At 44.1% G+C, this 24364-nt stretch overlaps 1 protein-coding gene and 1 non-coding gene across 2 annotated transcripts; one reads left to right on the forward strand and one right to left on the reverse strand.

Annotated features, from left to right (window-relative positions):
* Positions 1 to 1078: 1078 nt before the first annotated feature.
* Positions 1079 to 1187, forward strand: LOC136478673 (small nucleolar RNA R71). The gene has a single exon (XR_010764391.1). It is a non-coding gene; the product is annotated as a small nucleolar RNA R71 (small nucleolar RNA).
* Positions 1188 to 20306: 19119 nt separating this feature from the next.
* On the reverse strand, positions 20307 to 20780 carry LOC136469980 (uncharacterized). The gene is made up of 2 exons (XM_066467975.1): positions 20660 to 20780; positions 20307 to 20551 (listed from the first exon to the last, which is right to left on the reverse strand). Exons 1-2 carry the CDS (start codon positions 20778 to 20780, stop codon positions 20307 to 20309), a joined length of 366 nt encoding a protein of 121 aa, XP_066324072.1.
* Positions 20781 to 24364: the final 3584 nt, after the last annotated feature.

Consider the following 24364-nt stretch of genomic DNA (forward strand, 5'->3'; position numbering starts at 1 on the left):
TGTTTCCAAAACCACAAAATCTACGAGAACATATGATTGTCCAACTTGAATAATAGCATCTTCAAGAACTCCCTTGGGGTAACAGAGTGATTGATCTACAAGCTATAAACACATATTTGTGTACAACAGAGCATCTCCATTAATTCAATCATAAATTACCTTAGGAATGATGTTGACACTTGCTCCGAAGTCATGGATAGCTTCTTGAAAACTGTGCAGTCCAATGGCGATGGGGATGATTGGTCTCCCTAGATCACTGTTCTTCTCAGGCAAGGTATAATCTATCCACCTTCCCATCGATGGCTCCATGTAGTAGTAAGTTGCATTATGAATATCGACAAGATTTGCTGCTTCTAGATCTTCTGGTTGCCCCATAATCTTACCTTTGTCGAACGGAGGAACAGCAGCCACCAGCTAAGCTATTTGTGATTCTATCATTTTATTAAAGCTATGCTGGTTCTTAATGGCACAAGCAAAGCTATCCATTCTATTATTTATATTCTCTAGAATTTTACCATTAGAAGCTACCTTTCTAGATAATCTCTCCATAAGTTTGGATTGACCAGCAATAAATTCTCTCATGGGTGGTTGATTGAAATTATTACCTAGATAGTTACCTTGATAATTACCTTGGTAGTTTAGCCTTTGTTGCTGGTTCCATCCTTGATTCTACTGAGGACAAGAGTAGTTGTTGTTGACAAAATTCACATCCTCATGGGTCCTAGGATAGTTATTCCTCGAATGCCTAGTGCTTCCACACACTTCACATGTCAAGCGAGAATCATGAATGTGCGTGACTTCTTGCTTCTTATTGGCTCGATCTTTAAGCTTCTTCATCAGCAGGTCCATCTTGGCAGACAACATGCCTACTTCCTTGAGTTGATGTATACCTCCACCTCTTTTGTGGGTTTGAGCACGTTCTTCATTCCAACCTTGATTGGAGGCCATCTTCTCCACAAGAGCTATTGCATCTAGTATGGTGAGTGATAGGAATGCACCTCCAGCAGCAGCATCCATAGTCTCACATATACTATTAGTTAGCCCATGGTAGAAAGTCTGCATGAGTAGTCAATTCTCCATCCCATGATGAGGGCATTCCGCAATGTAATCTTGAAAGTGTTCCCATGCCTTAGGGACAAATTCATCATGTTGTTGCTAAAAGCTTGAGATTCTCCCATGCAGAGCATTGGTCTTGCCCATGGGAAAGAACTTTGCTAGAAAGGCGGTGGAGCTGTTATCCCATGTAGTATTTCTATCTTTATTGGCATAGAACCACTGCTTTGCCTTCCCCAAGAGTGAAAATGGGAAAAGGTGAAGCAGTATCATATCCTGGGTTACTCCTTTGATGGTGAAGGTGCTACAAATCTCCAGGAAGTGTTGGAGATGTGCACTTGCATCTTCATGTGCCTTTACACAAAAATGGGTTTGCTTGCACCATGTTGAAGAGAGCTGGCTTGAGCTCGAATCCATTATCTTTGACATTGACTGTCGGTCCAGTATGGATGTTGGCCATAGTTGGAGCAGAGAATTCACTGAGAGTTCTATTAGCCATGGCTTCAAATTCTGGTGTTAAGCTTCACCTTATCTGGTTGTCTTCTGACTTCAAAGCTGGAGTCTTCTAGAGTTTAGCTCTGGTTCTCCTAATTAATGCTTCTAGATCTTCAATGTAGTTTGTCGAAAGCTCAAAACTAGTCATACATTACCCTGCATAAGATACAAAAGTAGACAAAACAAGGATAATCCTGCTCGAGCAAAGGTCAATGGTTTTCCTCGATCACATCAATAAATATAAGTTTATCAATACATCTTTGTCTAGTTACCTCCCCTAGCAACGGTGCCAAAAATGCTTGTTGACATTCCTTAGCGTCGCTACTAAGAACAGAGTTGAATCTAGTCCCCGGAAATGGTGCCAAAAATGCTTGTTGGTGTTTATTAACGTGTCACTTGTTTGAGTACTTAGCCACCTATTGTAAACCTATACCTCCTAACTTTACTAGGTTGTCATCCCTAGTCATGATGTTAGAGATACGTGTTGGTACAACATAGCATTACTACTAGAATAACACTAAGCAGTTCTTTATTAATTATGTGACTAGAGAGAATATATGTAAATGTATAAATGAAAAGTATCCGCAAGCGCACAGATAATATACCATTGTAGCATTTTATCTGAGAGTATTCCAGGTATCATTATTTATATTTTTACCACTAGGAAGGTCTAGCATGGACATGTATTGATAACTTATACTATTGAAGGAGAAATAAACCATAGCCAATATTCTACTCACAATAGGGGTAAGTCATAAGATAAGAGATGTATAAATGATAAGTAATGAGAATAATAAATCACTCAGAGCACTCCTTTCTATAGCATTAGCATGGCCAGATAGAATATTAGAGGAATAATTCCTAAGTCATTCTTAATTACAAGTCAAAGCATACATTTGATTAGTGCAATTACACCTAGTAATCATGGCTAAGATCATCATCATATCTACACATAAGGGATATTACTAAGAAAGATTGAGGGCAGAGCTCGTTCTACCTTCGTAATTGGACCCTACGTGCACCTATATACAGGGAGTGGACTACAAAGGACACAACGGGAGTGTCACATCCACGCTCTACCATATGATTCGGAATATTAGGTGTATTCGTAGGTAAACAACATATTAGCACCACGCTTACACAATGTCGACCACCCACCCCGTGTACTTTAGATGAATAATGAAGAACATGAATAAGATGTTGAACATCATAACGAAGAACATGAATAAGATGAATACTGAGTGTCATAACAATTGTAACTAGCATATAAAAATAATGTAGAAACAAGAGAGAGGGGTACAAAGTTTATACCAAACCATGCTCTTGACAAGATTAGGAATCCAAGCGAAGTCCTACTTGCCTCCCTCTAGATCTATCCTAACTAGCTATGCTATGGAGGAGGAGGAGCTCTAAGGAGATTAGGGTTTCTATCTTCTCAAATTACTTGTTGACTTATGATTCTTGGGGGAGGTAGGGGCTAGATTATATAGCCCTAAGGGTCCAACATGAGCCCTTAGATCAAACTGACTTAAGCAATGGCCTAGATATATCCTCAAAGGCAGTGGGAGACCGCCATACGAAGCTGGCTGATAGGTGGGCCCAAGGGGGGGCTAGGTGGCCCCACCAATAGGCTGAGTGGCCCCACCTATTAGGGTGCGGCCCTCCGCTTCGGTGACATAGCTTCTGGACCCTTCTAGAGTCTTCCCACATAGGTACCGTGGTGGAACTTCATATTTTCCTTTGATGATTAGGTCCTCCTTGGTGGTTTTCTGATTAAACCCTGCTAGAAACATAGATTCACCAAAACTCGTGGAATTTATTAGTTTAAACCCCTAAACCCTCATTGGTGATTATATTTATGCCCTTATACATGTTTAATTGGTAGTTTAAATTGGTTGTTAACTACCATCAACAATCATCTATAGTTAGAACTAGTATGTCTTGGCAGTAGTTGGATGACATTGAGTAGTGGGATGGCACTGCTCTGCTCTTATTTGCATGTATTAGAAAAAAATTTATTGAATGTGCAAGAACCATGGCAACGACAAGTTCATATGAGCAAGTCTCGTTTTTCCACATTTTCCTGTGATGCTTGTTACTGTGTCGTTTACAATTTTAAGTTTGGGCCCTATTTTTAAATCTAGGTCAGCACGTAGGATTGTCCGGCCACTGAGAAACAACATGGGCCAGACTTTAGTGCACCATGCAACATGACATACATCAAATAGAACTGTGTTTACTCCTCTGCTAATTGTCCAAGAACAAGGGAACATAGGGAATAAGGTCTGCTGATGAACTCTAGCAGGACGATGTGTCTACCATACCAAATGGCAAGGGTATGGATGATATGAACTTTTCTGTTGTCCATGTGTATATGCGATGATGGTTCTTGTTGAATATTATTAGATTAATTATGAAATATCTCTCTTGAATCTTGCAAAATGTATTTTTATTATTTCTGATATCAAATAAATATCATTAGATTAATTACAAAATATCTTTGTTGAACTTGCAAGAACCTTGTAGCGAGGAGCAAGTGTCACCTTAGTCTAATGCAGAGCAAAGGAGCCACTGATACAAACAAGTATAGACTAATAACACAACTAATTGGTGAATTATTAGAAACCCTTGGAGATGCTCTAAGCATCTAATCTTGAAGAACGAGCACCTCGTAAACTTGAAGCACCCCTAATCGAGTATGGAGCCCTAAATAGAAGACAACCAGATGATTATAGATCTTCTGTTAACACAAGATTTGCAATCATCTAGGTTAAGCTCCTATTCAATGATAGCACCTCACAAAACTTGCACCAGCATGTCTTGGCGATGAAGAATGATGATTGGCTCATGAGTGTGAGGATTCAAGAATGTGTGGATTGAGCCCAAGAGGTGCATCCAGACCCAGGTTAAATAGGCTACCCAAAGATGGAGAAGTGCAAGTAATGGTGATGCAAGTAGTTGGGAATTAACTCACTCTGACTTTATCGCCGATAGACCAAATCTGACCGAGCCGATAGACCAAATCTGACTGAGCTAGACACATGTCACTCTTCACTCTTTAGTCTGCCCCTCGACTGCTATGAGTGCTTGGAATGGAATCAAATAAGTACAGAAAAGACCTATCACAACTGCACCAGGCATTCAAATCTCAAGCGTGTCAGAAGCTCTTTTTCTCGATTCACTTCTTGTGTCTAGCTTTCCTGCCACATTTGCTTCACTCTAATATTTTACTACGCTTGTAAGAAAGTCTGATGTAGCACATTTCATCTCATCAGACACAATATAGTACAAAGCCATGAGTAAAATAATTGCCTACAGAGTGGCTTTGATCTGTGTTGAACCCAACTTATCTTATTTTTGTGTATTTGATAAGATTTGTTGAACTTGCAAGAACCATGCATCAAAGATTATTTTTATTCAGAATTTTTATACTTCATAGGATCACAAAAGGTCTGACCGTATGAAATCTTGACTACCCAGATGACTTGATTGGATGAATTTCGTTATGCATGTTTACCATGCTACATATTAGAAAGAGTACCAAAAAGAAACCTATAGGCAAAACCAACCAATAGGGGCTAGAAATAGGCTACCAATTGACCAAAGGACCTGATATATACCATGGTCAACAGAGTTTAACCCACCTAATACAAAATTCAGAAAAAGTAAACACAGACATGCAAATTAGACTTCATAAATCAAAACCTCTGTACATTTGAATGCGTCTGACATAAACTGCAAGGGAAGATACATAAGCAAGAGTAACAACATAAGGAAAGAGTAACAACATGTACTCCATCCGTACTCCCAACATAAGGAAGATACATCAAATGCAATGTGAGATACACCAAATAGAACTTTATTTACTCCTCTACTCATCGTCGGTATCACTATCCTCGTCCTCATCCTTGTCATTGGTATCAACATCGTCATCCTCCTCTTCTATAGCCATGAGGCCCTTTTGCTCGTCAGCGGTGATGTGGATGGCCACGCTCAGCATCAGCAAGAACCAGGTTGTGCCAGTGCTTCTCAGTGTTGTGGGTGGTGCTGATTCCCTATGTCGTGACACTAGTGTCAAAGCCATCTATCTAGCTTTGGTAGTAGGTGAGGATGTACTCTGTGATGTCCACACAATTCATGTTTAGGTAGGCTAGCAGTTCTTCCAAGACATCGGTGAGTTGGTAAAATATGAAGACGTAACTGCTCACCTTTTCCTCCTAAGGCGGGTTGAGGGTGCCCACCCTAGTGTTCTATAGCACATGCCTAATCTTTAAGAAAGCCTTACTCATGATGCCAATGGCCTAATTATCTCTATCTCCAAAGGGATCCACCAGAGCTTCATCTTGATTCACCACGAGCATGGTGTCATCCTCCTTCATCACGGGCATAGCATCATCCTCTTTCACCATGGGCATGGTGTCATGTCCCTCCTATGCATGCTTTGCAGAAGGCTCACCCTTTACCATGGTAGTGGCTAAGAGTGAAGTAGGTTTGGAGAAGGCAACCACATGTTCCTGGTGATTTTAGATGTGTAGTGGGAATCGGAGGGCTCAGGGAAGGAAGGAAATCAAGCAGAGTTGCTAAAGAGGTCACGGCGGTTATTATATCACTAGTACAGAGGAGCCATTGGTGTTTTTTTGGGGATCAAAGAGGAGCCATTGGTGTTGAAATGTTACTGCACATGCAAAAAAGTCTGACCTCTATATGTTTGAACGCGTCTGACACACTACACCAACATTAGCTTATATTACAAACAAGTTAAAGAAGCTGCAAAATAATGATAACATCCATCCAAGAGGAAATTAACATGTCCATAGTAAATCAAACAACATTGATCCATTTAAACATGTTATGATAGAGAGATACATCAAGTGCAGCTTTATGTAAAACTTTGCTAATGACTCCAACTTCGAGAACAAGGGAACACAGGGAAGATAGTAACGTCTGCCAATGATTACTGGCAAGATGTCACATCTACCATATGGAACATAATGTGTAGGGATGACATGAACTTTTCTGCTGTCCATGTTATATGCGATGATGGTTCTTTCCACCCCAACCCCAACAAAGAAAACCAAATTTTATTCTAGGTGAACTATAACCATTGTGTAGCACGACTCAAAATCAAAGTAACCCATTTGTTTCTTAGTCTTTCCAAACAACTTGCGTAGGCTGATAATATGCTTCAATGTCCATTTATTATTAGTACCATAGTCTTCAAGGATCTAGATCAAAAGCTTGAACATATTGTGACCACCAACAGTACATTAACATAAGTGCCCCTGAGCTTGATGGATGGAGCGTGAAAAACCATGCGGCCTGGTAGGAATTTTCCTCCATGTCGTTCCCTCCATATCCACAACAAGTATACGACGGTAACCCTCATAGAACCCAATATAGTGCAGACAACCATTAAGAAACACAGTTGCTAATTTTGAAAATGTCCACTCAGCCTCCTTGCCCCATTTAGACTCCTTAAAGATCCATGCTACAGTTTTAGATGAGTAGATGTCGACATCCACGCACTGACCATCCTCCTCCATATATTCAAACACATGGAAGTGCGATGAGGTTGTTAGATCGAACCCTAATCAAGCCTCACCAATAGAATGGATTCTAGGTGATAGTGCCTTCAACTCCTGGGTTGCCAGATTACAGATGACATAGTAGTATCCATCATCCCCAAGGCACCAGCCTAGGATGAGGCTGTTGTAGCAATCTGAGACAATTACATTGTTCATGGTGAAGGGCAAAAAGGACAAGGAGGGGTAAACACTGGTGACGCCGATAAAGTTTCATTGGCTATAGATTCCATCATAGAAGAAGCCAGTCATAGTCTAGGGCATCAACTTATGGTTGTTCGAGATGAGGCATTTCTAGGGGCATAGACATATTTGTAGCAGAACAAGGAGTAGGTGGGGAGGCAGCGAAGGATCCTGACAAAGACATCGTCCATGAAGCTAGCCAATACGTTCCTCTTGTTGGAGGCCTCCTCCATTTTGTTAGTGTGCATGTTGTAGGATGAGAGCTTGCTCAGTAATGAGATCATTGAGGAGGAAAATAATCCAACAAAGATCCATCAGTGAAGTCCACAACTCATACCAAAATGCAACTTTAACAACCATTAACAATTTTCATGGTACGACCTCATCTAAATTTAGAGTAGCACCACATATATATAACTCAAACTAGAGTAGTAGTTAATGGAGCTATAACCATTATAATTCTAGCTACATCAAGTCTAACCATCACACTTACAATCAGTACATGAGCTCAAAGCTTCTTCCATAGGAGATAGAAAAGGATTAAGAGGACTACAATTACAACAATTGTTGAAGCGACCTGATTTCCACGAAGGGAAATCCATAGAGTCAAAGTGTAATAAGATTGTTGTAGATTATATTACCCAGATTTCCAGTCGAATACCACATCCATACAATGATAATATCAGAGTACAAATAGTGTGGAATTACATAATTTATTACATCGCCGCATTGGTGGAATCAAAAGTAGCATTCATTCAGAACAGCTTGAAGATAAGATCACCAAACTTGAGCGTAGGCACAAACCCCTGAACCGTCATACTCCTCGGAGCTATACTCCTCAGCAGAACCTGTGTGCCAAAATTTATTAGTACAATTTGTACTGGCCACTCCCACCCTATGAGCATTGCTTTGTGGAAATTGGATGCAAGTTGGATATAATCAAAAGGAACCTATATGGTTGGGGTTTCCTATGTATTTAGCATATCAAGTATATAATAGTATAGTCAAGTTTTAACACCATACCCACACACATTCCACCCAATTCCCTTTCCCGAGCCAGGTTTTGATCCTAGGATCAATACACCACCATCTCCACATCATCGCCACATCATCACCATACCATCGCTTAGTCGATAGGCCAACTCCCTCTCGGCTCTACCTCAAGGTCCGTAGCCCCTGGCTACAACTGACACTCTCTCACAGTGGAAGAAGATAAGGACTCATCTCACTATCTAGTTTAAGCGAAACCCAGAAAAGGTCCATAGCCGACAAGTCGGCACATGTATCGATCGATCAACCATACACTCTGCAGAGGTTTTACATGACCACAAGATCCGCCTTCCTCGCTGACCATCGTCAACTGGGCTGATTCTGGCCGCTTGCTAGCCTAGGATAATGCCACTCTACCATTCAGCCCTGGTACATCCCAAGTCTAGTCTGGGGTGGCTGAAACTGTGAGTCATGAGCTAGGTCCACAAGGTCTCCATGAAGTCTTAGAAGGGTGTGGGGGAAATCCACCGCACCCCATACCTCCTTACACTATCCGCTATCAACCTAGCAGTAGTGGCAATATCCTACCAAGTAGTTTGGCCGTCCCGCACCATATAGGGCGAGTGGTACGTAAGGCTTCCCAGTGAATCTGAGTACTAGTAAGTCCTTAGGGATGACCAAGCCAGAATGTCTCCATCAGGGTTTCCATTTATTGTGCCACCACAGCACCTCCATCCTGGGCTCCTCCCATCACAGGTTCACACCCAGGACCACCTCATATACCATTTACCCACCACAGGTATCCATTCCAGGGGTGCCCAGGTAGCACCACATGGCATGACTTGCCCTAGGCTCGTCATATACTCCAACTTGGTCGACACAACCCTCACCCTCCACACACCCAAGTCACACACGCAACACTTTCCCCATAGTCTAGATAACACCAGCTTCCACCACGCATCAAGGTAGTATAAGCGTAGTAGAAATATGAGCAATAAAATATAGCAGCAAGCGTGTGTCTAGCCTATTAGTAGGGTATGCAGGGGTAAGGTTGCGTCAAGGTAAAGGCCACCAAGTAAGCATACTACCATGCAAGTCCTATCATAGTATGATTATAACAGTAAAGTTAAGCAATAGCAGTTCTATTTTAGCCATGCATAATAGGTGCTACGAGATTGGGTGGGATGTGGCACCTTCAGTGTAGTCGTCTCCGTACTCCTCATGGTACTCACGATCCTCGTCCGTCTGGTTCTCCTCTGAGTCTACAACGATCGTATTATAGTCGCGTTAGCGACGTTTATAGAATAGCACAAAGAAGCAATGAAAATTCAAAAGAGCCAAATGCACTCAAACATGGGTTCATTGCGTAAAGCTCGATTTTAGATGAATTTTGGTCCTAGTTTTGTATTTTTCCGAGGTCGTATGAATTAGTTATGAATTTCTGAAGTTTAAATCATTTCTGAAAATGGAAAAAGGCTGAATTAATCCTGGGCTGACATGTGTCACGCTATGGCTGGTCCACATGGCATGCTGATGCCAGCATGACATCAGCATGACATCATCATCTCGGTTCCGAGCTGACAGGTGGGGTCCAGCTGACGTTAGCATGACGTCAACAATGTCATCAGTTCCGACAGGTGGGTCCAGGGACTCTTGGGTCACTAACATGTGGGTCTGGTCAAAGTCAACATCAGTCAACGGTCAATGGTCAGGGTCACTGATGTGTGGGGCCAGGGCTGCTGACATCAGCAGTTGATGTCATCGTGACGTCAGCATGATGTCACCCCGGCTGTGTTGGCTTTTGACATGCGGGTCCCATGTGACATCATCATGACATCAACATCTTGACATGTGGGTCCAGAGTGTCTGTGCCACTAACATGTGGGGCCAGGTCAATGGTCAATGTTGACCGGTCAATGGCAATACGGGCCGAGTCTAAACTAGGTTGGTTGGGCCTGGATACGGGCTGGGCTTTGGCCCACCATGTGGCATGCTTGTGGCGCTACCCACGTACGTCCTTGTGCCTCTACTAGTCTCCATCCACCGCTCAGCCCACATAGCATGGCTCCTGGTGGACCACGTTCATGGTCCTGGACCGTAGGCTGGGTGCTCGTTGGACCGAGTCCACCCTTCATCACCTCTGTTGCGGTCTTCGTGAACCAGGTGCACGCACGTGTGTGACCGGCGAGGAAGAATCCTCTATTTCCTACCCGGCATGCTCCCACCGGTGATGTGCTCTCCGGTAAGCTCCTGCAACGGCTCAGGCATCCAATTGAGGTGGGGGAAAAGCCTTCCCGTGCCATGGCGACCACAACGGTGGGGTTAGGGCGACGGATAGGGCTTCCTAGGTCATTGGCCATGGCAAACGGTGGCTCGAGCACAACCGGCATGCAGGGGTGGCGCGGGTGTAGTGGCATAGGCCAGGTCTGTGGTGCGCGTGAGCGTCACGATGCTCCAGCGGACATGTCGGGCAGGTCAAAGGGTCTTCTGGAGCCCCCAGTGGCTTTGGCCACGGTGGCTGCTTGATTCGGCCATGGCGGAGGTCTGGTGGTGGTCTAGTGCTCGTGGCCAAGGAACTGCGGCCGGCTATCGATGACTCGGTCTACGCGGCTGTTCTCCAGACATCACGGTGGTGCTACGACTATGTCCTAGTCCGGCGAGGCAGCCGGGTGCACAAGTGGTGGTGCATGGCATGACGACAGCATCATGAGCATGGCGTGCACGCGCTCTACTACAGCGTCCAAGGGCTCAGAGGTGGTCGTAGGTGTGCGCATGAGTGTGCTGTGCTTGTGTACCTAGAGGCCGAAGATGGCCTTGGCCTATGCGCTCACGGTATAGAGCGCCATGGCCAGAGTGGCAAAGTCCAGCGGCAAGCAGGGGAGAGTCAGGCGCTCACCGTAGGTGCCGACGGTGAATGGATGGTAGTGTAGTGGCGGGTCATGGCCGTGTAGCTCCGGAAGCAGTGTAGTGCAGTGCCGAACCACGTCAGTGATGAAGACGACGGCATCGTCTTTGGCTCTGACGACTCCGACAGCACGCGGGTGGCTCCGAGCCTCCTCTTCCTTGCTCCTCACTCGTTCCCTCTTCTTCCTCTATCCTCTCTGGCTCAGGTGTGTGGTGGATGGCCACAAGGTGGCGGCAGGGCGATGGAAGGGCGCTAGGGTAACTAAGGCTGGGCTTTTATAGCCGAGCTCCAAGCTCCAATGGAAGACGGCATCATGCGGTGGAAGGGCGTGGGATGCATCCGACGGTGGCGCAAGGTTGCGTGAGCGCGGCGCAAGGGGAACAAGGCCATGTCCTAGGCGTGACCCCCTAGCCCGCTCCTGCCAGCGCTATCGGCCTCCAGTCGCACGACAGTTGAGGCGTGGGCGTGGAGAAGATGAACAGGAAAGCTGACAGGTGGGGGCCCGGCGATAGTGAGAGCAAGCGAATGGGGAGGCGCGTGGGCGTGAGCAGCGCGCTGGCTGGCTTGCTGGGCCTACGCGAGCTCATGGGCCAGCCTACTATGGCTGTGCGTGGGCTAGCGAAGCCAGGAGGGCGAGTCTGGGCCAGTTGGTTGCTTGGGCTGGCTTAGACTTTTCCTTTTTCTATTTTTCTTCTCTTCTCCTTTGTTTGAATTCAAATTTGGTTTGGAATTTGAATTCAAAATTTGGTGTACCTTATTCATTGGAGTTTTAGGTAAGAGGCCCACAACATTCTTTTATATATATTAGGAACTTTATTTAGCTATTTTGTATAACAAAAATAGGGGTAGTTTTGTTATACAAAAATAGGATTATTTTTCCCTTTAAGCAATTATTCTTTGGTTTGAGTGATAACTACTTTATGGTTTATTTCTTTAAAGGTGTTGTTAGACATTACATAAAACAATAGAAAATCCAAATCACTATTTGAGTTGACAATGTATGCTATGTTTCATTTGTCAGTATTTAAATAAACATGATAACAAATGACATGCCATGCTCATGAAATTGTCTGGTTGGGTTACTTCTAATGCAACACTTAGGGTTGGCTCTTACAATATCACTCATCATCACATGGGAGTTTTTAAGAAAAAATTTGTAGTTGGTATTTTTAGTGTATGGATTTTTGGGTTGTTACAATTGTGAAGGACCAAGAGGGTGGAGCACTTGTTGGGTTTTGAAGATGGAAGTCATCATCATGAGCAAAGGCTAGATTTGAGTTGGTTCTTGACTTAAAGGCAGCAATTCCTTCTTCATAGGAGTTGAACTTTTTATAACAAGCACCACAAAACCTATGAACTTGTCTATGGCAGTCAAGCCAGTTGTAGTAAACTCTTGGCTCACGGCCATCAAACACAACATAGCAGGGATGACTCATCTCAAATCTACACAACCCAAACAGGCTGCCTCAGTTTTCACAAGTAGAATGCCAATGAACAAGTGGTAGTGATCATCATTGGCATCAGTAGCAACATGTGCAGCTTAGACATTAGTGGCCTCCGTCATGTGAATGATGTACACAAAGCATTGATTTGCTTTCTATGCCTTCATCTTGTTTCGAACCAAATGGATAACTTGGTTGTCAATAAGGAGAAGACATAGAAAGCAAACATATGTGCTGCATCCTAATACATCCAATAGCCATGTAGACATCATTTGCATACAAATATGGCATTAGATATGTTACAAGTTCAAAATACCATAAGGACTCACTTGTGGCACTAGAGCATACGAAACATAAATGTAGAATTAAGCAAGCACTGGACAGAAAAAATAGTTTAAGCCAGAAGCGAAGGGCCTGTTTGATTGCCTAGACAGATCTGCAAGTGACATGCACCGACAGAAAATCAACCAATGCCACATCCTAGTTCTTTTCATCATCATTGGCCTAACTAGATCTAAAACGCTACAATGTTTCTTATATACCTCATGTTCAAACAAGGACCAAAAACAGTGAAGCAAACAAGAAAAGGCGAGAAAGGAGACCTATGGATCGGATCTATCACCTCTATCATAACAAATGATAGACACGAATGCCAATGCTGCTGCGCTCCACTGAGAATACCCACCGCTTAGCCTCCAAAAGGACACCGAGACACCACAGCACACTGGGGATCCTCCATTGCCGTCGCCACTGCAAGTCCAACGGGCATAGATTTGTTTCCACTTGTAGGGGATATATCCAATATATAAGTCAACCTGTCCACACAAAGAACATATACTACTCCAAAGACATGTTAACACAAAGCACAATGGTAAAGGTGGTCTGTTCCTTGCTTTCGGTCCCAGGTTTGACTCCTAGGTCTCATGGTTTTTTTGAGTTTGAATTTATTAAACCCCGGCAGCAACAAGTGACACGCAAGCCATCGGGTCCCACAGATCAGATGGAGAAAGGGTCCACAAGTGACACGCAAGCCATCAGGTCCCTTAGATCAGATGGAGAAAGGGTCCATAAGTGACACGCAAGCTGTCGGGTCCCACGGGTTAGATGGAGATGGAGAAGGGTCCTACAAGTACATGTGACACACAAGCCATCGGGTCCCATAGGTCGGATGGTGATGGAGAAAGGTGCCATCGGGTCCCACATGTTGGACACATGACACACAAGCCATTGGGTCCCACAGGTCAGATGGAGATGGAGAAAGGTGCCATTGGGTCCAACAAGTCGGATGGAGAAGGGTCCACCAACACAAGTGACATGCAAGTCATTGGGTCCCACAGGTCAGATGGAGATGGAGAAAGGCCCCACAGGTACATGTGACATGTAAGCTATTGGGTTCCATAGGTTAGATGGAGAAGGGTCCCATAGGTACACGTCGCATGGAGAAAGGATCGAGAGGAGACTTTTATGATGAATTGCAAGCGTCTCGAATGAGTAACTATAGGTCCCACAGGTACACATTAGATGGAGAAAGAACCATGCGAAGATTGCCGATGAAATCTAGTCGATAGTCTACCGAGGGGTATACCCATGGTAGTAGATGATCAGTGGAGGTGCGCGTAATAGGAATCGGATGGTGACACAAGGCACAGGGACAGAAATTTAGATAGGTTCGGGCCGTCTGATCGATGTAATACCCTATGTCATGTGTCTTTGTTGGATTGTATTGAATATGAGCTGAATTTGAGGGGGTCCCTGCCCGCCTTATATAGTCTAGGGGTAGGGTTACAAGTTGGTTAGATCTAGATCTATTTGGGTATATGGTAAGTATTTTCAAGTAATACGATATCTATCATATCCGAACATATCCTTCTCTATCTTCAAGATTCCTTCCTAAAATCGTGTGATGCATGCTGATCAGTGTCTTGCATCACACGCCTTCTTCTTATGGGCTGGACCTCCCCTGGTAGTGTGGCCCATGTCCATTGACGTGGGTACCTAGATTTATACCCCCCATAGCTAGTCCCCGAGCGCCTTGTATCCACTGAGTAACGTCGTTTTGAGCAGGTCTGAGCAGTTTAACTTGGATTTAGATGGTTAATCTAGCAATCCAACTAGTCCAACTAGTAATCCAATAAACAAAATGAAGTGCCGACAAGTTTGACTGGTGATCTGAGCAATGGTAGTTGAAGTTGACCAGTTTAACTGGTACGCAGATCTTGGACTTAGCTAAGTAAGGCTTGCCAGAAGGATGTAAGGGGCTCAAGTTTAAAATTTAAAAATTCTCCACCTTAGGTGAAGTGTACACACTTAGGCTTCGTTGGCAAAGTCAGATGATCAACATCCTTGACTTAGTCAAAGAGGATCTTAATATTGATACATGCATCACAAGGTGCAATGTATACATTGTAGTCCCCGAGCTTGACAGTAGGTGAAGAATGTACCTAGTGTCAAGATCAAAGAATTACAATGAACACTTAATCAGGGTAATCAACTCCTAGCTTAGCCGAGCACATAGCTAGTCCCTAGCTTAGCTAAAAACCAGTAAGAAGAAAAAGCAATACATTCACCACAAGGTGAAGTGTACACATATAGCCCCTAAGCCTATTGTAAGATAAAGAAACATCTTGTAGCAGGATCAAAGAATGAAGTGTAAAAGACGAAGTCCCCGTGCTTAGCATTGGGTACATGGAGTAAAATTCAATAATATCGAGCGATAAAACATGGAGAAAATGGAAAGTGCTTAGCACTGGATTGCTGCGATAGATATACTTATCAAAGCCCTGATGTATCACCCAAGATTAGCACCCTGATCTAGACAACATGGGAAACCTTGATATCACACATGACATGTAGCGTTGGCAAAACATAGTAAGCCAACAAGCGAATCATCAAACAAAGTCCCTGGCTTAGCTGGCGAGCTCCCAACATAATAGAGGATGGAAACAACAGACAATCTGACTAGTTGGATGGTGAAGAATCAAGTATTGAGCAGCCCAACCAACTGATCGGCGGCAAAGTGAGCGCCGAGTAGAAGTGAATGCCAAAAGGTCCAACCAACTGGTCGGTAACAAAGTCATGAATCTAGCGGTCTGACCAGTTGATTAGTGGAGAAATTCAAAGGTTAGATGGTGCGACCACCTAGATGATGATCCTACACTACAAATATGTAGGATGGGTAGTACATTATTTAAAAATAAAATATATGAACTCGGTGATGAAGAAAACAACAGATTTTATGAGGAATGATATATCGGTGAATTTTATATCTTGTAGAGCAGTTTATGTTTATTTGGAGTTTGTTCATATTTGTAAAATGAATGGAATCCCCGTGCTTAGCACTGGACATTGGAGTAAAATTTGGAGAGTGCTTAGCACTATACTGTGGTGAACATTGGAGAACATTGGAGAAGAATGGCAAAATATGGAGACCATGGTGAAATATGGAGACCGTGGCGAAATTTGGAGACCGTGGCAAAATATGGAGATCGTGGTGAAATTTGGAGACCATGGCGAAATATGGAGACCATGGTGAAATATGGAGATCATGGTGAAATATGGAGACTGTGGCAAAATTTGGAGGACATGGAGATTGCTTAGCACTTTACCGTGGCAAGATTGGAGATAGTGGCAAAAATTGGAGACCCATGGTGAAAATTAGAGACCATGGTGAAATTTGGAGACTGTGGCAAAATATGGAGACCGTGACAAAATTTGGAGAACATGGAGAGTGCTTAGCACTTTACCATGGCAAGATTGGAGACCAGGGTGAAAATTGGAGACCCATGGCAAAAATTGGAGACCGTGGTGAAATTTGGAGACCATGGCGAAATATGGAGACCATGGCAAAATTTGGAGAACATGGAGAAATTTGGAGAACATGGAAAGTGCTTAGCACTTTACCATGGTGAGATTGGAGACCATGGCAAAAATTGGAGACTCTGGCGAAATATGGAGACCATGACAAAATTTGGAGATCGTGGCAAAAATTGGAGACCCGTGGCGAAAATTGGAGACCATGGAGAGTGCTAAGCACTATACCGATGAGACGTGGGGGGCATTCTATGCCGAGATGTTTGTGCACGCTTAGGAATGTGTGCATCACTGAGGAGCCACTACCAATCACCCATGGCATGGAGCACTACTGCTCATGAATACTTGGGGATATAGGCATCACCAAGGAGCCACTGCCGATCGCCCATGGCGCAGTGCACTACGCAAATGAGAATGTGGCTGGTCGTCGAATCGAATAATGATAGAATGCATTGTCTCAAAGATGTTTAGCATGGAGAAATAAGTATTTCTAGAAAAATTATGGAAAGCAAATGGAGAAAACATCACGGATATAATCATTATTGAAATGCATATATGCATAAAAAGGTACATATCTTTTGTATGACATCTCAAGGATAGAAACGCCTAAGGTGTTCGATGTGCTAGGAATTAGGGATGTCAATGCCGTCTTGATCACAAAGCCTATATGACCCTAGTCGGGTCATAGCCTTGACGATATATGGACCCTCCCAAGGTGAAGATAGCTTGTGCACCCCATCGGTCTTCTGTCTCCTATGGAGTACCATATCACTGACCACGAAGGATCGCTCCTGAATATTGTGGTTGTAGTACTTACGTAGACTATCCAGGTACTTGGTCGTCCGAACACATGTGACCAAGTTGTTCTCTTCATCATAATTCTCTATCCTTGGTTCTCAGAAAGCAACATCGGCAGGTAGCATGGCCTCTCATTTGAACACCAAGAAATAGGGGGAGACTCTAGTATTGCAACTAGGCTAGGTCCTAAGTCCCCATACCATAGCTAGTAGTTCTTTGAGCCATTTGCCCAGATATTTCTTATCCTTCTCATATAACCTCTTCTTTAGGGAGCATAAAATCATGCCATTCGCTCATTAAACCTGGCCATTGGCCATAGGGTGTGCGACTGATACATACTTAACAGATATGTACCGATCCTCATAGAAATCCGAGAAGTCATTGTTGGTAAATGTAGAACCAAGGTCGGTGATGATACTGTTTGGCAGCCCAAACCTATGGATGATGTCATTAAAGAGTTCTGCTGCTTTCTTTGCTATAGACTGGAGGAGCAGCATGTACTCGATCCACTTAGAGAATTTGTCAATAGCGACATAAACCCATTGGAATCCGTTGGGGGCTTTCTTTAATGGCCCAATCATGTCTAGTCCCTAGCATGCGAAAGGCCAAGAGGCAGGAATCGTCTATAGAGCCAGAGCTGGAACGTGGATCTATTTGGCAAAAAATTAGCAACCCTCACACCATCGGACTAGTGTTTCGACATCTACTACTGCTGAAGGCTAGTAGAAACCTACTCAGAAGGCTTTGCCAACCAGACTCCTAAAGGCTGCGTGGCTGCCGCTGGATCCAACGTGGATTTCTTGAAGCAATGCCACACCTTGTTCCTAAGATATGCACTTCTGAAGCAATTCCTCCTTTGCATTCTTCCGCATTAGCTTGCCATTGACTAGCACATAATGCTTGCTATGGAGAATTAGGCGTTCCATGTTAGTCTTGTCAGCCAATACATCTGTAGTGTCAAGTACTTGATAAAAGGCTCTCGCCAATCATTGCTCGGCGTGGGAATTACCAGGACCAATTGCTCGGTAGGGGAAGATTCATGAACTGCTTGCTCATGCTTAATGGATGGAGTTTGAAGATCCTAGACAAAGACACCAGCTAGGACCTTGGCTCTGGTCGACCCTAGCTTAGATAACTGGTCGGCTGCTTGGTTCTGATCTTGAACAATGTGGTGGTATTCAATACTGTAGAACTTGCCCTCTAACTTTCTAATTTTCGAGCAGTAAGCATGAATCTTGTCACTGGTATAAGACCAATCTTTGTTGACTTGATTAATGACAAGTGCAGAGCCGCTGTATACCAAGAGGCATTTAACACCAAGTTTGATAGCAATGCAGAGACCATGGAGACAAGCTTGATACTCGATGGCATTATTGGAGGCTAGAAAATGAATTTGGAGGACATATCAGAGGTGATCCCCGAATGGAGAAATAAAAAAGATACCTGCCCCAACACCATCAAGGTTGAGGAAGCCATCGAAGTACATGACCCAATGCTCAGGTCGATCGACTGAGACAGGGGCTTGCATGTCGGTCCATTCGGTGATGAAGTCAGCGAGCACTTGAGACTTTATCATCTGGTGGCCCAAGAAATCAATGGAGTATGTGTTGAGCTCTACCACCCATTTAATGATGTGGCCATTGGCTTCCTTATTACGTATGATGTCACCCAACGAATACTCAGTAACCACTACTACTTGATACATCTCAAAGTAATGTTGGAGCTTCCTAGACGTAATAAGGATAGCGTACAACAATTTCTAGACCTAAGGATACTGAGCCTTAAACTCATTCAAGGCTTCATTGATGAAGTATACAGGGTGCTGAACCTTATAGGTGTGCCTGGCTTCTTCTTGTTCAATGACAATGGACATACTGATGACACAGTTGGTTGTGGCGATGTTGACCAATAAGGTTTCACCAAGCTGTGGTGCTATCATAACTAGAGGTGTCATGAGGAATTGTTTGAGATCATCAAAGGCTTTGTTGGCTTCAAGCGTCCAGGTGAACATCCCTGAAGCTTTGAGCAGCTTGAAGAAAGGTAAACCCTTTTCCCCTAATCAGGACATGAAACGGCTTAAAGCCACCATGCATCCTGTTAGCTTCTAGACATCCTTTATGCAAGTTAGCGCTTTCATCTTGGTTACTGCTTCTATCTTTTCTAGGTTTGCTTTGATGCCATGGCGGCTGATGATGTTGCCTAGGAGTATACCAGATGGAACACCGAATATGCACTTAGTGGGATTTAGCTTCCATTAGAATTTCTTTAGGTTCTGGAAGGTTTCTTCGAGGTTGGCAATGAGGTTATCAGCAGTATTAGACTTAACCACCACATCGTCAATGTAGGCCTCGACATTCTTCCCAATTTGCTCTTGGAGGCATCGTTGGATAGCCCTCTAGTAGGTGGCACCGGCATTCTTTAGCCCAAAGGACATGGTGGTGTAGCAATAGGTACCGAAGGGTGTGATGAACGAAGTCTTGACCTAGTCCTCTTCCTTTAAGGAGATCGGGTGATAACCAGAATAGCAATCAAGAAAGCACAAGGGCTCACAACCGGCTGTTGAATCTACAACCTCGTCAATGCGAGATAAGCCAAAGGGGTCTTTAGGGTAGTGCTTGTTGAGATTGATGTAATCAACACACATTCTCCATTCATTATTCTTTTTCGTACAAGGAATAGATTGGTGAGCCACTCTGGGTTATACACCTCTTTAATAAAACCAGCTACTAAGAGTCATGTTATTTATACCCTAATGGTGTCCTTTTTGTCTTGTGCGAATCATCGTAGCTTTTGCTTGATTGGTTTGGCAGTCAGCAAGACATTTAAGGAGTGCTCAATCAGCTCCTAAGGAACGCCAGGCATGTCAGTAGGTTTCCATGCAAACACATCGATGTTTTAGCAGAGGAAGCTGATGAGCATGTCTTCCTATTTGGGGTTGAGATGGGCCTTGATCCGGGCCATCCTACTTCTATTGCTAATCACGAGCTCAACCTCCTTTGTGTCTTTGGACTTAGTCATAGACCGAGGTGGCTCCTGAGTCAGGATCACCTACTCCTCTACTGGTATCTTCTTGGAGTCAGTGATGCAAACCTCCATTCTGGCTGAGAGGTCCATTGCTTCAGCGATGGAGATTCCTTCTTGTTCGAAGTCATAGGCAGTGGAGATGTTGGCACGCAGGGTGAGAATGCCTTGCTCCATTGGGGTCTTAAACACCATGTAGACATAATGGGGCACGACCATGAACTTGGCGAGAGCTAGTTGGCCAAGGATGGTGTGGTAGGTGGTGTCGAAGTCTACCACAAAGAAGTTCACGTACTCAGTATGGAAGTGGTCAGCGGTGCCAAACTGGACTAGCAAGGTGATCTACCCCAAAGGTTGGGATGCTCTGCCAGGTATAATACCCCAAAATGGAGAATCAATAGGGATGAGATCATCCTTGGTGAGGCCTAACTCAGTTAGGGCTCCGATGAAGATGATATTAAGGGCACTCCCATCGTCGATGAGGACCTTCTTGAACCGCATGTTGTGGATGGTTGGATCTAGTACAAGTGGGAAACACCTAGGGTATGGGATATCTACCCACTAGTTGGCCCTACTGAACATGATAGGATGTTCCAACCAGTCTAGATATTTGGGATCGGTGGCCATGTTGTACTTGGTGATCGATATGACCTGCCAAGCGGTGAGCTTCTACTGGCGTTTGCTTTTGGAGGTGGGGCATCCTTCGAAAATTGTGGCAATGGTCTTGTTGGCATCTTGGGCAGTAGGTCATGCGCCCTTAGGATGCTGCTCCCCTTTGTTGTTGTCTGACTTGTTGTCCTTGTGCATTTGTCATTTCTGCTCCTCTTAGCGGAAAGCTTTTGCCATGCCATAGCATTGTTGCATGGTGTGCTTGCTATTCTTGTGAATTAGGCATGGACCATCAAGGAGTTCTTCATAGGCAGCATTGAAATTTCACTTAGCGTGTGGCTGCTCTACGTTGTCGATGGAGTTTCCTGGTCAGCGATGACATGGTTGTGCTGCCCTTGATCCCACTAGCCGATCAACTTCTTTAGCTCTTGCGTATGAGTTTGCAACCTTGAGGAGTTCACCAATGGTCTGGGACCTCTTGCGGTAAATTTTGGAGCACAACTCCTGATGGTGATGGAGTCCTCTTGTGAAAGTAGAGATGGCCTCACTGTCTAGCCAATTCACAGGTGGCCACATCCAATTCTGGATGTCATTGACTTGGGCCTGAGCTGCTTTGAGCAGCGCTTGAATCTTGAGTATCTCTGCTATTTGTGGGAGTCTAGCCAACTCATGGGTGGCCACAGCTAGATTGGTGCTTGATGTCTGCTCCACTCCCTGATTATCCACCATGAGAAACTCTTGTTGGAGATTACAGACAAGAGGCGGCAAGCCACCTCTAGCGGCTTGGGTGGCGTTTTCTGCTTCTTCATTGTGACATCGTTGATGATCAGTGTTCTTGGCTTCATGCTCATGGTGCTGGACACTTGTTTCTCCATTGATAGAAATGCTGTCATGGCCAACCATAAAAAACTCTCTCCCCAAACCTAGAGGGAAAGATGGGCGGTTGTTGGCAGAGGTGTCAGAGTATGGCTTAGGACTTTCCTCTAGTATGGTGGGGAGTGTTTCATTTGGAAGATTTGTTTAGATTTCCACCATGTTTACCATTGGGGCAGGCAGGTTGGCCTCAAGGAAGTCAATCTGATAGAGGTCATTGATGCGGCTGCGCTCTATGTGGTTAGCAAAAAGATGGTGCACGATGTCCTGACAGATTGGACCCACACCCACCAATCCAAAAGAATAGGGCTTCGGCATGCTCTCTATTAGGGCAAGGAGTGGTCGGAGTTGAGCGATACGCCATTCTGGAGTTGTCGTGATCACTAGATCGAAATCTAGCCACCTTGAATGAAGTGGCCAAGCAGATTGCTCAATTGTAGCGGCTTGGTGATCTTGGAGTATGGGAAATTCATCGCTCGCTCTGGATTGATCTAAGATCAAACCCACGAGGAGCTAACATTCTGCTAAGTGGTCTATGACCCAATCGATGGATGCGATCAGATTATCATTGCTAATGGATCTCCTAACCTAGTGGCTAGGCATCGGGATCGGAGATGTCGTTGCAAGTGTGAGCACGATTAGTGCAGGGTTATCCTACACCGCTTCCACGATCTTTCTGTTGTCATTGGGGCCGATGATCCATGTCATGGATCTAACCGTGAAGATCTAGCCTGGCTTGGGAAAGGCCATGGAGCTCGGGAAACTGACCATCTGGTTGGCCATGGAATCAACATGCACACTATCACAGAACTGACCAATTTATAAGAGCACAAGTACAATGGAAGCCCACAGGTGGTAGCACTGTCATACTTGAGCCCATATAAACCTAGTAGTCCGTCGAGTACCACGACGGATCTCGATAAATGATCCACATACAACCAAGATCATACATGATTCAACATACATGTCACATGTTACATAAAGTTCATAGATACAGTTCATTCATCAAAGTATGAAATATGGTTATTACAAACCAAGTTCAGTAGATAGTAGCGGAAGCAAATTAAAATTCAAAACTAGCATTTGTCACATAGTTCAAATATAGTGCCACTCATGATCACAATCCACAAAAGCATATAAGAAGGATTATTAAAGATGCCTACCCAGGGCTCACTCCTCATCCATGGTGGGACAGAAGCAATGCTTGCAATAGCCATGATAAACTATACCATCTACAACAATGGGAATAAAACCCTGAGTACGAGAAGGTACTCAGCTAGACTTACCTATCATAAACCAGAAATAAATTGACTCCAAGGATTATGCAAGGCTTTATAAGTAGAGGTAGCTTGACAACATTTTGCATAAAAGCGATTGACTCGGTTATACAATTATACTTTGGTCATCAAGTTAATTATAGCTATTCATCTCTAGATTAGCAATTAACCTGTGCCAAACATGTGGTATATCATTTGATAGCATACAATAGTAACCATAGCTGGTGTAGTAATTCCATGTTTATTCGAACCATCACATTCCATAATACAATTACTACGATGTTGGGACTAGCCAAGTTTCTCACTATCCAGGAGAGACGGTGATTCAAATTGATTTCAACCAGCTGGGAATTTATTCCTAACACAAACCCAGGTAGACCAGATCAATGGTCACCTTAGGTACACATTTTGCGGGTTCGACCAGCGCTGCACAACCAGGGACAACCAGCTGCCAGGACGATCCGGACTACCCTACCCTTGGGCTCAAGGCTGGCTCCCTACACATCCTTACTACCATCTAGAGTGCACACTTTTATAGAATGGGTCTCGGCTTGAGTTGAGCTACTCAGCTTCATAGTCGGAACGAGTTATCCAACCAGCTAAGTGATAGGCAAGCGTTCAATCTTGTCAGAAGCGCCAACAATGGTATGGTCCTTAATCAGCATAGACGAAATCACATGAGGAAACCTACCCATAGACTCCGCCTGGCCTCCATTTACATTACCCCATGGTTCTTTTCCATGATAGAAAATATAGCCAACCGTGCTTCGGTATCCACCTATATCTCATAGGTGATAGGAAATCACCTAACTTCTACCGGTCTAAGCATGGCTAAGCATATATTCGATCCTGGACCAACATAGGGTTAAGGGTGTATATATCTAGATAAGGTAGTTCCATGCATCAAGTGTTTCTAGTCAACTCTTATAACCTAATGCATCAAACATAAAGGACCCAAGTAATATTTTTGTAAACATGGGAGACTTAGAATGCTTTGGGCTTGCCTACGAGGAAAGAGGTGGGTTAGTGATCTAGGCACTCAGGGAGCTCTTTGGGAGTCTGCTCCTCTTCTCCTAGAGCTACGGCTTGAGGAGTCTCCTTCTGACCTTCCTCCTCTTCTTCATTGAATTCCAGCAACGTTATCTCTTTGGACGATCCTATATGCATGAGCATTAAATAAGATATCATGAATGCGTATACAATGACATGTGTAATATGATATAACATGATGAATGCATCCTAATAAGTACTTTCAATAGCATGGTATTAAGGTAATAATTGTGGCAGAACCTCCTAAGAAATCAGGCCCACATGCACCTATCGTTG

The sequence above is a fragment of the Miscanthus floridulus genome, chromosome 8 (genome assembly GCF_019320115.1).
Source record: "Miscanthus floridulus cultivar M001 chromosome 8, ASM1932011v1, whole genome shotgun sequence".
Classification (NCBI taxonomy): domain Eukaryota; kingdom Viridiplantae; phylum Streptophyta; class Magnoliopsida; order Poales; family Poaceae; genus Miscanthus; species Miscanthus floridulus.

What these genes read in the sequence shown, in the direction of transcription:
- LOC136469980 (XM_066467975.1), bottom strand. Translation starts at nt 20,780, where the DNA reads ATGCGGTTCAAGAAGGTCCTCATCGACGATGGGAGTGCCCTTAATATC. An exon ending in TATTGATTCTCCATTTTGGG is followed by an intron (nt 20,552 to 20,659) that starts GTATTATACCTG and finishes TCTTTGTGGTAG; the next exon opens with ACTTCGACACCACCTACCAC.